Source organism: Nomia melanderi, chromosome 9, assembly GCF_051020985.1.
Source record: "Nomia melanderi isolate GNS246 chromosome 9, iyNomMela1, whole genome shotgun sequence".
Lineage (NCBI taxonomy): Eukaryota > Metazoa > Arthropoda > Insecta > Hymenoptera > Halictidae > Nomia > Nomia melanderi.
The window spans coordinates 7,540,838-7,555,649 of record NC_135007.1 but is presented as its reverse complement, the minus strand read 5'-3'; the positions used below and the strand labels follow the sequence as shown (position 1 = coordinate 7,555,649).

At 34.4% G+C, this 14,812-nt stretch overlaps 1 protein-coding gene across 1 annotated transcript in view; it reads right to left on the bottom strand.

Moving 5' to 3' along the window:
* The window catches only part of timeout (circadian regulator timeout), a 205,058-nt gene extending 194,413 nt beyond the window's left edge, over nt 1-10,645 (bottom strand). Inside the window, exons 1-14 of the mRNA XM_031978551.2 lie at nt 10,501-10,645; nt 10,056-10,236; nt 9,831-9,984; nt 9,504-9,684; nt 9,298-9,429; nt 9,138-9,233; nt 8,767-8,930; nt 6,561-6,678; nt 5,250-5,509; nt 4,619-4,751; nt 4,392-4,546; nt 2,461-2,591; nt 2,244-2,394; nt 2,054-2,134 (exon numbers count right to left, since the gene is read on the bottom strand). Of these exons, the coding sequence (XP_031834411.1) occupies nt 2,054-2,134; nt 2,244-2,394; nt 2,461-2,591; nt 4,392-4,546; nt 4,619-4,751; nt 5,250-5,509; nt 6,561-6,678; nt 8,767-8,930; nt 9,138-9,233; nt 9,298-9,429; nt 9,504-9,684; nt 9,831-9,984; nt 10,056-10,149 (1,850 nt within the window). The 5' untranslated portion in view covers nt 10,150-10,236; nt 10,501-10,645. The remainder of the gene's footprint in view (nt 1-2,053; nt 2,135-2,243; nt 2,395-2,460; nt 2,592-4,391; nt 4,547-4,618; nt 4,752-5,249; nt 5,510-6,560; nt 6,679-8,766; nt 8,931-9,137; nt 9,234-9,297; nt 9,430-9,503; nt 9,685-9,830; nt 9,985-10,055; nt 10,237-10,500) is intronic.
* Between the last annotated feature and the right edge of the window lie 4,167 nt (nt 10,646-14,812).

Here is a 14,812-nt window from a genome sequence, read left to right as displayed (position 1 = left end):
ATCAGAGAAAACGAACGTCGGAAGCCCGACGCTGAAACGTTTCGGCAGAATGGACTGCCCTTGAATAACGTGATGCCAAACAGTACACCTAAATGAGCGGCCCCCCGCTAACGAGAGCTTTCACTTCCGAATGTTCAACTCCGACGCGCTCGCGCAACCGGAAATGTCATCGTTAATATTTTATTCGTAGCCGGTACCCGATTGCTTGGTTACGCTGCCTTTATCGATTGTCCGTGTTCATTCAGATAAATGAATGAAACGGGAACGCTGACGTGTATCAAAACTCCTTGTATGAATCGACGATTACTTTATATTCCTGCTATACGTTCATCCCTATTGATATGGTTTTCTTAAATATTTGATGCCCTATCGATTGGATATGAATAAGTGAATGTAGCAATGTTGTCAGGAAACTTAATTATTTAAAACACAAAGTAAACAGAGATTCACTGGAATTGATGCATTGAGAATTATTTTACTTAGATTCTGGTAAATCGTAGGATTCTATTTCGTGTATATTAATTCCTACGCATCTGCATTTACGCCACATCCATAGTTTATTTACATTTCTTAAAGGTGAAAGGTTAATTATGGACCTTGCATTACTACATGAATTAATTACTTTGGAAACTAACGGATAGACCGACAAATCGTATTAAAATTAATTATTGTGCTAGACCACTCGGGAATGCTAAATTATTTCGTGTAGATATATACATATCAGAAATCCTATTATGAAATCATAATTGTACATCCTATTGTATAAATAGAATATTCGTAATGTTAGTAACTGTTATAAAAGAACTGAATTATTTTCATGGTCTTTCGGTTATATTAATAATTTCATATCAAAAATAAAAATAGTTTCATAAAGTAAAATATCGAACTATCGAATTATATATACTGAATTGAAAATTAATAGAAATATAAAATATTTCAAGATTTCAAAAGAATCTTCTTCTTAAGTTTTCTGCAATTCTAAAAATTAGCTTTCGCACGAAAATAAAGCTTTTATTGCAACTCTGACTCGTGTAAAATTAAATCTCGTATCTTTGTTCGAAACGAATTAGGCTACAGAATAGATCTTTGTAGAGGCAGTAAGAATGTTACTTCGTTTGCAATGTCAGCAAGTTTATAGTAACGATTTTCTATACGGGAAACTAATGCGAACACACTTTTCTGGTACATTGCAGATACCGTGTAACAATGGATCGACTGTCTGTTCACTTTCTAGTTTCATTGAAATATGTTTCATTGTTTGGCAAAACAAAGCCTCCACAAACCATCCATCTAGTACCGCATTTACTCTGAACTGCGCACCTTTTATCATCGAAGCGTGCACGACTCGACCACAAAAGAGACAAGGGTCAGTAAATGAATGAAGAAATCATTTCACGGTTTAAAATCATAAATAATAAGGCAAGTACGAAATGAAGGTTTAAGTTATTCACGTCACATTCACATTGTGCATTTATAAATAAAGGAATATGAAAAATTAATTTCACAAGAGATTAAGTAAATATGAAACTTATCTTTCAGTGTTATCTTTGTTCTAAATACATATTTTTTAAAACCATCAGAGAACAATATATACAACTATATTAATATTAATTATATAATATTTCCATCAATATTAAACTTCTATGAATATAACAATCATATTTAGTTCATAGTACCATTTCATCAAAAAACGGTGCTTTAACACATTTTCAGGACGCAAAGAGACAAACATGCGTTTTATTAAATTCCATCTAACTAACCGAACGTTTACCACACTTCCACTAATTTATGCAAGGGGTTCGATATGAAAAGGAAATACGACACTGCAAAAGGCAAAGGCACGCTTTTATCTGGCAACTACCATTACAAACGAGCTGTAGTACAAAAGAGAATGTTAAACGTTGACTATGCTACTCGCACGGTAAACGTGTCGTAGTCAGAACGGATTTTATAAATAAATAGCGCACAATCTTTACGCTCATCAACGTCGACGTGAAAGTATTCGTCGAGTGAGAAGAATTGATTATTGAAAAGAAGTATGCAACAGCCTTACCTTGACGCGCGAATCAAACCAATAGCTTGTTCGAGAAACTTCGTCCGCAACAGCTTCTGAATTTTCTTCATAGCCTCCACTCTGAAAATAGGAGAACAACGAACAAAGTATAGACACGCGAGAAGATTCATGTACCTCGCGTTTCATTTATCAAGTCTGTCGAGAACTTGCTGCAACGATTTCGACTTACTTTTGATCCTCGATCGGTACGTCCGACGCTGCGTCGAATGGCACGACTTCCGGTATCGCCCCTTCTCGCATTACAACTGACAACTGGGGGCTGACCTCATCCCAGCGTTCCTCCATGGTTCGTGGCGGAGGCTGTTCCTTCTGCACAGTTTCTATTCGAATCCAATGTAAAAAAATCTACTCTCATTTGTCACTGATCGTAACAAATTGACCCTTACTTTTTTTGCCGGATCTCTTGTGTTTGTGCGCCTTCTTTTGCACTAATACGCTGCGGTTGCTTCTGCCGCAATAAATACTCAACATCTTCAAAAAGATGTGTACCGTTGTAATCAGATCAACCAAGTATTGACTATAAAGGTAAAATTCTCGTGTATATTCAATGTTACTTAAAATTTGGAGAAGCTTCCTTAATAGACCAATTAAATTACATTATGCTATTACACTTGTACTCTCGATTATTGAAAAACTCGAAAATTTATCGGTGGTACATACGAGTTCTAAGTTTAACAAAAATAAAAAAAAGAATGTAATAAAAATACATTACTCTGATAATAATTCATACATACGACATTAATATTGAACCAGACAATTTTCCTACAAACGCCAGCTAAACTAATAGACGTAGATTTGCCACCAATGTAAGAATCATTTTTTTTTTTAAATTCTGCACTTCTAAAACATTAGCTAAATCCGAGGAGCACTCGTTGCCGAATTAATACAGCACTGCCATACGTAAAGTTTCAAAGTGGTAACATTACGAACGAAGTTCAGTGCGCCTGTCAAGTCTTGTTTTCATCACTGTCGCCAGGGCATCACAGTAGCGACGATATCGCGGTAAGGCGGGCCGGCCTTGCATTTCCGTGGTGGAAATCCCGGCAAAACCCGTCAAACTCACGGAAACTTGAACGCCCGTCGCCTTTTCCCATTTCGCCAGCCGGAAGGTCGATAAAAGTTGTTTATTCCACCAAGAAGCGCAAAAGAAGAAGAAGAAGAAGCAGGCGAGAAAGAACCAGACAATAGCTAGGGGAGAACGCGAGAGGAGGAGAAAGAGCATTAAAGAAGCAGAGAAGTGGGTGCAGGAGTAGTAGCTGCCTCATAGTTCGACCCGATTGATTTGGAAGTGAATCAATCTGTCTCTGCGCGGGATAAAACTTTTGGTAAACAGATTTTTTTCCGTTTTCCGCTTTTATCCGCGCAACGAACAAATTTCTCCGACACGCGGACTAATATTTACATGCAAAATATTATATACTCTTGAATGCAATCCGAAATATCTTGTAAATATTTCGATATTTAAAACAGATATTGGCTTAATAAAAGAGACCACACTCCCGTCATAAGTGGTAGCCTGGATTGTAGGTACTACTTGAATCAATAAATCACAGCATGTATAATAACAAAATTTTTGAAATTTATTCTATTTGAAAAATAGATATATTTTCTGGTAAAAATAGGAGGAAAGTTTTGAAGATATTTACTTCCATTATTAAAGACCGATGTTTATTATATTCTTTTCTCTTTCAAAAATATCGTGTTATGCAGGCATTAGCAATAAGAGTGGCAGACGACAAATTATAACTACAAAATAAAACAATGGATTTTTTAGCGAGGCAAAATCATTTGTTTAATGTATAGTAGCCCAAGAGTCCACGGACCAGCCACCATTCCTTCGGAACTTCTCATCAATTTTTGTTACCCTTCCACTACAAAAGAGTGAAAGACATTAATCACTTCTACCGAAGTGTGACTGCCGCACAATTTTAATTACTACAAGTTGCATCTTTGATTAATGACAAGTTGTGCTAATGCAAGCACCGTAATGACGCCCGCGAAGTTCACGAAAAACTTGGCTGTTTAATCAGAGAACCGATTCTTATTAATTAGTGGCCTTTCAACTCTAGCGCTGATTAAAGAACTTTTATAACCAAACTTTCGTGTTCCTCGAAGCACACGTATAATGTATTGAAGTCGTTATCATCTTACCCTGTTTTAATACGCTTGTCAATGCAATTACTTTTCTTCTCTTTGAATTTAACGATTTCGCCAGGGTCAAATAATAATTCTTTGTAGCACAATGTAATTTTTTATATGTAAGTCGGGCGGGTTAAACATGACATTTCCTTTTTACCAATTGTATTTTTATACGAACCGTGACATTTTAACCTCGTCGAAGGACAGGAACTGAGTAAGAATTGTTTCCCGATATTCCGGAACATAGAATACGTTACTCTTAATGACTTTGCTGGATTCTCTAACGCCACGATCCGCGCTTTGATCCATTGCCATCAAGGTGTGCAGAAGTTCCTAAAATAAGGGAAAAACGTATTTCCTTTCGCAAATCGCGTCAAAGTGGATATCCATGATCGTGTTTCTCACCTTATATGCCTTTAATGCAACATGTAATCTACGGGACCAAAGTGGTATCTTCTTTCTATCCATGAGCATCATCTCCTGATATTGTTCCATTTGTCTTTGCGTGAAATGAAACATTTCCGTCGATATTGTCTCGCTGCGAATAGTTGTTGCATCGTCGTGAGAAAGGAAAATTAATTCGTAGTGTATTAATCAAACTTGTATTAAATGATTCAATCCAGAAGTTAGAACGAAAATTTAATTGTATGTCTTCATGCAGGTTTTTTATCAAAGACTGAAGCATAATTTTGTTAAAAATTTAAACAGTGGAAGAATGATTCGTATACTGTTAATCTTTGTAACTAACAGGAGATTTATGCTAATACTTGAGAAAATCTATTTAAAGAGTATTAATTAAAATTTGAAACAGAAATTAACATAAACATATACGTACACACTGTATCTTCATAAAAAATGGAAATATAATTTTACGGAATATTGAAATTAGTTAAAGAATAATGTCAGACAAGAATGTAAAATGAGCCACGATGCATAAAACGAGTTCTGGAACCAACCCCCTTCGCCCTTTTCAGAAGCTATTCAACGACGATGTACCTTTTTTCTATCAGAAAACAGAAGAGTTGTGTCGACTTACCTTACATATTTCACTTCGAACTTGTAATGACGATTGAACTCCATGAAGAAACGCAATGTCCAGAGATAGCAAATCGTTTCCGAGTGTTCGCTTTGATTCGCCACGATACACGACCTTGCGTATTTCATTACGGGGTTGTAAGCGGCGTTCAAAAATTCTACACAGAATTCTTTCAGGAATAGTCTCACGCTGAGGGTAGACGTACGTTCACCCTTCGGATCGGACATGGGACGTTTATTTTTTGGTGTCGCGTACCTTGTCTGTATCGCAATGAAACAAAGTAACACGTTTTAACAGAAAAATTTCAAATTGGAATTCACGAATATCAATTATGCAACCAACGTGGATGTAAATTTATAGAAAAAAATAGAATCTCTATTTTAATAACAATACAGTTTTCACGTTGAATTTAATAAGCACAAATATAATACAGTTTCTAACAAATAAAACGTAAAACTCTTCTATGATAAATATTTAATATCTAGAAGGCTTCCAATGGACATACGATTCTTTTTTCATCCAGCGGATTACTAACAATAAAACAACTCTCACTTCAAATCGTAAAGCGAGGGGTTGGAAGAATTTTAAAAGAAAGCGAGAGAAGAAAACGACGATGCCAGTATCACGAAAAATACTCGTAAAAACTCCTTGTAACAGAGTTGGATAAATATCCAGCATATTACAACGCGGCTATAAAGGGGACCGGTTTTATTTTTTATAGGACGATTCCGTGGAAAGGCTCAGGGGGAAACAAAAGGGTCAACAGGGCGAGGCGGGTGGAATTTCATAAAAGATATGACGAGAGTCAGTAATCACTTCAATTCGGCTAGCCGACAGGCATGTGACCTACTGGATTTATGACAGTTCATAATGAAACGAGCTATGTAGAATCTAGCCAAGGCAAAAAGTTTCTCTGTGCTCGAATGCGGATGTTCCGCGGAGAAGACGGGGTAATAACAGTATAAGGGAGAAAAGGATCTCCTTTCGTTGCCGAGCGCAGCATAGGAGGCGAAAGAAGAAAAGGAGGAGGAACGTTCGCGAAAAGAGTGGTGACCCAGTTTTAAATGCTTCAGCACCATTAAGCAAGGAGCCAGTTCTAATTACGCGAGAATAGCCCTAATTAACAGCCGTATTTTCATTCAAATCCAGCCAGCCTCGTTTCCACTTACTCATTAACGAGGTCCACCGCTGGAAGCCAAGGATTAATTGAATGGATCGTTTTCTGGCCTGACACTTGGTTTCCTTCATTCATACAGAATGCTCGCGCAGTTTCGAAATGACACGGAAGTTATACGATTTCCGATGATTTACCTTAGTTCTGCCGAAATTCAACGCTTCGATCTTCTGGAACGGCTTATGACACAACAGCTGATTCTCCCCGATAGCCTTCATATTCTGGACGACGTATGTGCCACCGAAATGGGAATGTCTAAATGCGATATTGAAGAATTTATATTTACGTTTACGTTTGTGTCGATCATTCAATGATTAACATTTTATACGTGATTTCACTTAGAATAATATCAACTTTGTTGGGATAATATTATGGATAACGAATATTTGTTTTTAATTAACAAATAAATTAACTCTTAGAGTTTTCACTAACTTATTTTAAATATTTGAGACATTTTGTACACATCTTATACACATCAAGGATAAATATAGGGTATACCGAGACCAATTCACCTCCAGTTTTTGGGGAAATCAGATATTTCTCACTTTTCAGTTTTTTACTTACAACATGAATGTTAAGTTTTTTAATCATTTTTGTTACTGATATTGAAGCTGAATATTTATTAATAAGAAATCTATAAAAAAATGTAGATTCCCAATTTTAACTATTAGTTTTTCACTGTTAAATCTGAACTGATCCGATTTGCCTCGGTCTACCCTATGAAAAAAGAAATTGCAAACATAATTTTCTATTCAATCAATTTTTCATGATGATTTCACTCTGAAGATTGAAAGATCCAAATCGCTATTCTAATATACAATGTACACAAATCAACATGCATAAGAGTGTGCTTGTCAGTAATTGAAAAAGAACTGATCATTCAAATCCAATTTCATCCATGACTTCTGAAAATCCAATCAATGGAATAGAAGGAGGATGTCACTAGCAGACAGTTTACTAAACGACGAGAACGTATTTTCTTCCCCTGCATTTTTCAACGCGAGAAACACGTTTTCATCGGCACGTTTATATTATCGTTAAACAGCTGCCTTTTTTCTTCTAAATACACCAATTCAATAATAAATTGAAAAAATATTCATACGTAACTACAAACTATTAAATCTTGCAATACTACAAATTTTTAGATGTCATATTTATTTTTATATTTCTATTTAAACAATGCCACGAAAAAATATCTAAATATTTTATCTTATAATTTTCCATTATTTTTATAAACTACAATCGTCATGTTAACGAAAGCAGAAATTAAATAAAATTTCAAAAATAATTGAATTCATCCTTTTACGATGAATTCTTTCTACTCTTTGGTTTGTCAAACATTGCATTTAAAATCTCGGATTGGTTTCTGGCCCGCTATCGTTTTCCAATCGAGTTGTTTATCGACTGGTTCGCGAGGCGGGCACAAAAAGGTCGATCTTTTTAGTGCTTTTGATCCTCTCTCAAGATACAAAAAGCTTTTCGCTGAAAGTAGCGGCGTGTAACAAAAAAATTCGAATAATGCATGACACAAGAATGAAACACGCGTTCTTTGGGTACAAGTGGATGAAAGCTCCTCTTTACTGGGGTTGTGCGTGCACTTACTTAAAATCCAGGTCACATTCATTACGCATCTAACGCAGCCACCAAGAGCTGCATACATTGTTGTTGCTTCCGTAAGGATATGTACCGTACAACCATTTCTTTCTCCTTTTACGCGTACGCATTCACATTTACATTTGTATATTAAAATGCAAATTACTTGTTTGCCCGGCGTGTTCATGTTGTGCGATATATCAAAAGCAAGCACATACATATTCAACGGATAATTGATATGAAATGACGTGTATGACAATGATGTATTATAAAAATTACAAAACCACGAGTATTTACTTAAATACACCTCACAAACGGTATGCATCATAAAGTAAAGTATCATTAATAAAAATATCAACAATACGAATAAAAATATTATATTCGATTAAACACGGCATTGCGTAACAGAATTTTAAATAAAACTGTGTGCGTAAAAATAGGGTTGTTCTATTGTAGATGAATATATGGATATAACCGAAACATAAAAATGGAAATATTTTATAAGTATTTTACGAATCTTGCTAACAGAAACATTGTTTTTTATTAATTTCTTTCTATAATTACTAAGACTACAAATCGCGAAGTAAATTTCTGCAAGAATCTAGCAATTATTAACAACAATATTTTTTCAAAATTCGTGGTATTTTTATTACTTGGACAAGGTGTGAAAGGTATTTTTAATAGAAATAAGGAGAATGCAGCAGAAAAAAATGTTAAAAAGAAATACATGCGAAAAATAATAAACCTCACCTAGCACCAGCATATTTTCTTATTTTCTCCATTTTTTCTAGCTTCTCTTTCTGTCGAGCAGCTAAGAGTACTGCCTCATCTTTTTCTTTCTCGGTAGTGCTACGTTGTAAACCTGAAGTTGCTAACTGACTTGGACTTTGATCGCCCAACATTAGCGACACGATCTAACAATATTTAGTATGATATACAAAGACTATTAACATATTAAAAATTATAAGTATGATATACAAAGACTATTAACATATTAAAAATTATAAATAATAATAGTTTTTGATATACATAAAATGCAATATAAGTTCGCCTAAACAATTAACACTGCCAACTGGTGTTGATAATAAAATATATTTATTATATTCTTATAATTCACATACCTCTAATACTTGTAAGTGGTACTGTTTCTCACTTTGATTACTAGCAATAAATAGTAATAAATCAACAACCCCTGAAGCATTCAGTGCAAATAAAACCTAAATAAAGATAAAAATATAATATTTAAATGTAAACTCCAAGGCATTACATCTACTGTCATACCTCATCATGGACAGTAACATCATTATCAACACGATTTTCATTTTCATCCGGTGGTACTTGTAACACATTTCTAATAAAAATAAGGATTCTCTCAATCATCATTTCTTTTTCTTCTCCTCTTTCCATAGTATCCTACATAAGTGAGATTATAAAGAAATAAATCTTTCGCAGACATCGTTCATACATAAGTTGAACCATAAACGTACAAGTTTAAGAATTTTACTTAAACGATTGCTTAGCGTTGTCCATATGCGATCATCAATGAATGCTACCTTATATTCTTGTGTATAAAAGATAAGCTTCTGATATATGCTGTGTTGCATTTTATCTGTAGGTATTTGTTCATTGTAAAGTAACAAAACTGGACTGGTCAGATTTATAATCAACCTAGTTAAATAAATATAAGGATACTATTATTAAAATAAAACCAGATTGCCTAGAATTCTTATAAAATATCCATACATAAAGTAAAGAAGGTACTTCCTTGTGATATTAATATTCTTACAAAAAAAAATTAATTGCCTATTACTTGCCTCAATAGTACATCCCAAAGTTCAAGTTTATCACTATGATCAATGAAAATTTTAATAAGATCAGTTTGAAGTATCTTAGTTTGACCAAGAAACTGTCGTACAGTATGACTATCATCATCCCTTCTTAAATATTTAATTAAATCTTTTATAACATCTATAATAAAAAAATCAACTTTAATAATATTCTTAAAAATTATTTTAATTCATTTAATATTCAGGTCTCACCTAAACAATATTTATCTAAGTGATATTTATGTCCATCATAATAACCAAGTGCACCGCAAGTTGCTGTAAGCTCAGTAGAAAGGTAATCTGACATTTTTACTTTGTTTATATACTAAACAATAATCTAATTTCCCTTAGAGAGATGTGAGAATCATTATTGTAATCAATTTTAACAAATTACCTGTAAAAACGAATATCATAATAGCATTAAAGTAACATTATCGGTATATTATATTTACTACATGTAATTTTATAAATATACACATTGGTAAAATATTCGATTCTAAATGTTTCCTAACAATATAAATATTTTCATATGTGTTACATACAATTGTCACATGCAAACAGTGAACGTCAGATTTACCGGTGCGTGGGCATTTGAGGTTAGAATATTTAAATGAGTGACAAGAAATATATTTTCAAAAATATGAATAACAGAACTTACGTCTGAATGAGGAAAATAAGGTAAAATTTCATTGAAGTTTTAATGCACTCACTGAAAATGCACAACACTTATAACAAATCAATAAATCTACACACGACACAGAAATGTCAAACGCAACAGGTGACTGAGAGAACGCGGGAAATAGTTTGCTTGAGTTTTCATATTGCCCGACAGAGTGCTATCGAATTATATGAATCGTGAAACAATCGATAAATATTCGATTTCTGAATACCGTAGATATATGTAATATTTAATTATGTTAAGAAATCTGTTACACGAAATTTATTAATTTCTTCTGATTTATTCGGAAATGTTCCTATATTTAAGGAACAAATTTAATTACAAATATAATATCCGCAATTTATAAATATCATTCATTGGTAAATATCATTATATAAATTTCAATTCGCGCATTCGACTGTAAAATTACTTTTATTGCTACCGAGATAAACAATTTTATGCATTTGTCAGGTAATTTTTGTTCCGTGGTACTTCTTTTTATCTCGTGTTTAATTACCTGGATGTTTTGCACCGATATTGTACAGAAAGCAATTTTCAGGGCTTTTACGTTGGTTCAATAAAAAGCGAAATCGATGCTTAATCGACTTTAAAGCAGTCCTACTAGCTTTGATGGGACGGTCAATTTATTCGAGTTTAATTATTTTCTCTGTAGAGTTTTGTCGAGCTGTGCGAAACATTTTTAATCACTCTTCATCTCTAACTGAATATAACTGACACAATTCTACCCATTTAATTCAATCTAATACATCTTTTCTGCTCACCTAATTCCTATTATTCGTTTCAAATGAAATAAGTCTACTCAATTTATCTACTGTGTAAAATTTCATTCGAAAAATGTTGCCTTCATTCATGAAATTGGATATCCCATTTTGTGAAACGAATATTTGATTTCTAGTAAATTCAAAGGGTTCCTAACTTATTAGTTCAGTATTTGTTCGGTTTCCTTCTCTACGTGTGTACAGATTCATGTACTTTTTTGTTTTCGTTTGATTGGATGACTAGGATCATCTTCCTTAGGGGTGCGAACCACTCTGCGCCCTAAGAAATACGACAATAGGGTGGCAACCAGCTAAATCCTTCGTCATACGAGAACCGTCAAGTTCATAAATCCATGTGACAAATGTTTCGATACAGAGGGTAGGACAGTGACTCGGAATATATTCCATATTTTCAGAAATTCCAAGGAAAATGGATTAGATACGTTTTGATTTTCGCGTTGATTAAATAATGAAGTAAAACGTGCACTTTTACCTCTACCACTCGTTTAAATAATGAAGCAAAACCCAGACTTCTACTTCATTTGAATAATGAAGTGAATCGATAACTCTCATCTCAGAGAAACTGCAGTTTCTGTCAGAACACTTTAAAATCATTGAGATTAATTTCTAAATGAATCAAAAAATAGAATTGTACATTTACAAAATTCTGTAAAAAGACTTGCATACAACAAACGTGCGTTTAAAACTGTCCTCCATTCTTATGGTTTCGGATATCTAAAATGTTCTAGTACTGCAATTGTCACAAAAAGTACTAATAAATTATAATCGCCTAGTTTTTTTGGAGGGACTGTTTCACTAACATCAAAGTGTATTAGACTTTCGGTTGGTGTTTCCTGAGCCTCTTCCATTTTCCACGTGGAAGAAAGTCGTGGATGGCATGAAAGGGACGCGAGGGGTCTATTATTTTACTATAATACGGAGAGTTGCGCTCTATGTCGAGCAATCTGTGGTGGATATTGTCCACGAAGGGGGAAAATAAAGCCATAAATCCAATTTCGTTGCCAGACTATACGAAAAAGAGCGTGGTATGGTTGACCGAAGTCTCCGCGGTAAGGGTACAAAGAAAAAAGGGAAACAGGGTACGCGAAGTTTGCACACAGAATCCTCTAGAACAAAGGCAGCTAAACTATTAGAAAGATTGAAGCGAAGGGAGAGATGGGCACTAACTGTTGCAGGAGAGGACAGTGGAGGCAAAGGGTTGCGTTTGACTGCTGCGGGGACAAACATGCGCGGTGACTAATCGATATCATCCGTTCTATTCGGGTCAATAGGTTATCGGCCATTTATTACTGGATCCTCATCACCACTTGTCTGTCCATTTCGTTACAATCTCTGTCTGTCTCTTTCCTTCGTCCTGGTAATCCTTGCTTGAGTGGAACGGACTAACAGTGATTCATACACAGCTGCCGATCCTTTCATTCTGTTCACGATTCGTACATTTTGCGAATTCTACGAGCTTCAAAGTATGTATTAGATTTTGAGCAATTCATGCATCAATGTACAAATTCAACTCTGGAAGATTATCTTTGATTAAAAATATAATGATGCTACAATGGATATATTTATTGCAAATAAAATATGAACGTTATCGTGAATTTTTGAACAATATTAAATCAAAATTCACGAACAGGGAAACTTCAGCCATTCTGGGGTTTAATGTCTCATTTATCCCAGTCAAGGATTGCTTGACATTATTCGTTGCAGTTTCTGTTTCACTCTAAGCATTCTGACACTAAAAGGCCAATCTTGTTGATTCACGGGGTATTCTTTTGAGAGAAACTTTCCGGGATTTCATCGCAAAGTCAAAGTACCAGTAACTTTGAACTTTATCTTGTAGAACGCAAGGATAGCTTTGGAAAATCTCTTACGACTACAAATTCTTTGTAGACGAACTTTGCTACTTTTGAAGAAGATATTTGTCTTTTTTATTACCAAGACGTACATTGGCAAGTATATTCTTCCTGCATCTCTATGTGAAGCACCACAAATGTTCATTGAATTTCGAACAGTTCCTCGTGCCTTTTAACTTTTCAAACTCGTAAATTCAGTTTGAAATACAGAAAGGAAAATTCTGCCGAATAATTTTTATGCAGGAAAAATATCTGTGATGAATATGCAGTACAATATGGATCGAAATATAAATATTCACATTTTTATTGTGTATGCGAAGTACAGAAATTAGAAATATTAAAAAGCCACTATTACCATTCTTAGTGTAGGATAAGTTCTCTGTTTCAAACTCGCAAGTGATCATCCCCCATCTAGGCTTATTGCATTATATGGAACAGAGTATAACCCCACATTCGAAGAGACGTACTCCAGGCTACTTTGTAGTTACCCAATGGAAAACTGTAAGTCTGTCTGCTTCCCGCGAAGTTACCAGTTAAATGTCGTGTGTATAATCTATTCGTTAACTAGTTAATTTAGTTAAGTTCCGTGAGTTCCACCGCGCGTAAACATAACTGTCTGGCAAATGAGTGAGTGAGTTGGAAGCGAGAAATTTAGTCAAGCTGAAATAAAGCGATTGTATTCAGCTCTGTGAACTATAGCGACGCAAACTCTTCGTGATTTCCTAGGGCGAAGGAATCAGAGCGTTTATTACGCGGAATTCATTACACGAGATTGTTAATTATATGCGTATAACTTCTACGAGCTCAACTATTTTACAGTGGTTCCAGAATAATGGTAAAATGCACGAATATTAATTCTGCCGGTGCCAGTTCTGAATGAGGGATATAATGCATGGAAGAAAATAAAAAATTAAACTGCATTTTGATGATAAATTTGTAACTACACGAAGAGCCATACCTTTATGAAGTAAACAAGCATTAATAGAGTGCCATTTAATTACACCATAACGTATATATATATACTATGATTTTAAGCCGACGCTTTCAATTACTAATGAGACCTTCAATTATGGGAATTTATTCCTGTGAAATCGGCTTAGAGATGTCTGCATGGAGATATCGACTGTACGATGACAAGGGATTTTAACTGTTTCCAATGAAGCTCAGATCGAGTGTTGAGTTTTCTTCCTTCTTCATGTATTGATGAGAAAATATAGTCTTAATGAAGATGAAAATGACATTTATAGAATTTAATATTTAAACTATGCAAATTATGTATAAAAAATTGCTGGATTATGATAAAATAATATAAAAAATCATCATTCACATTGTGTGGTAATAAGTAATAAACAAAGAGATAATGACAGATAAACTTATGTAAACATCAACCAAATTATAAGGATAACTTTTTAGTCTTCCTATAATCATTTTTATCACGTGACTGTCATTAAATATGCTATGAAATCATCGATTAATGGATATTTGATATGATATATTATCCAGGTACCAGGTTATTGACTTCTCATGAGCTACGTCACAGCACACCAGCAGCGCTGAATGAGGTGACTGATTTTCAATGGTCGACAACTGCTCAAAAGACCGCGTTCTCTTAGGAGTTCCAACATTAAACCTGCATTCAAATTTCATCAGTCATGCGGTTAT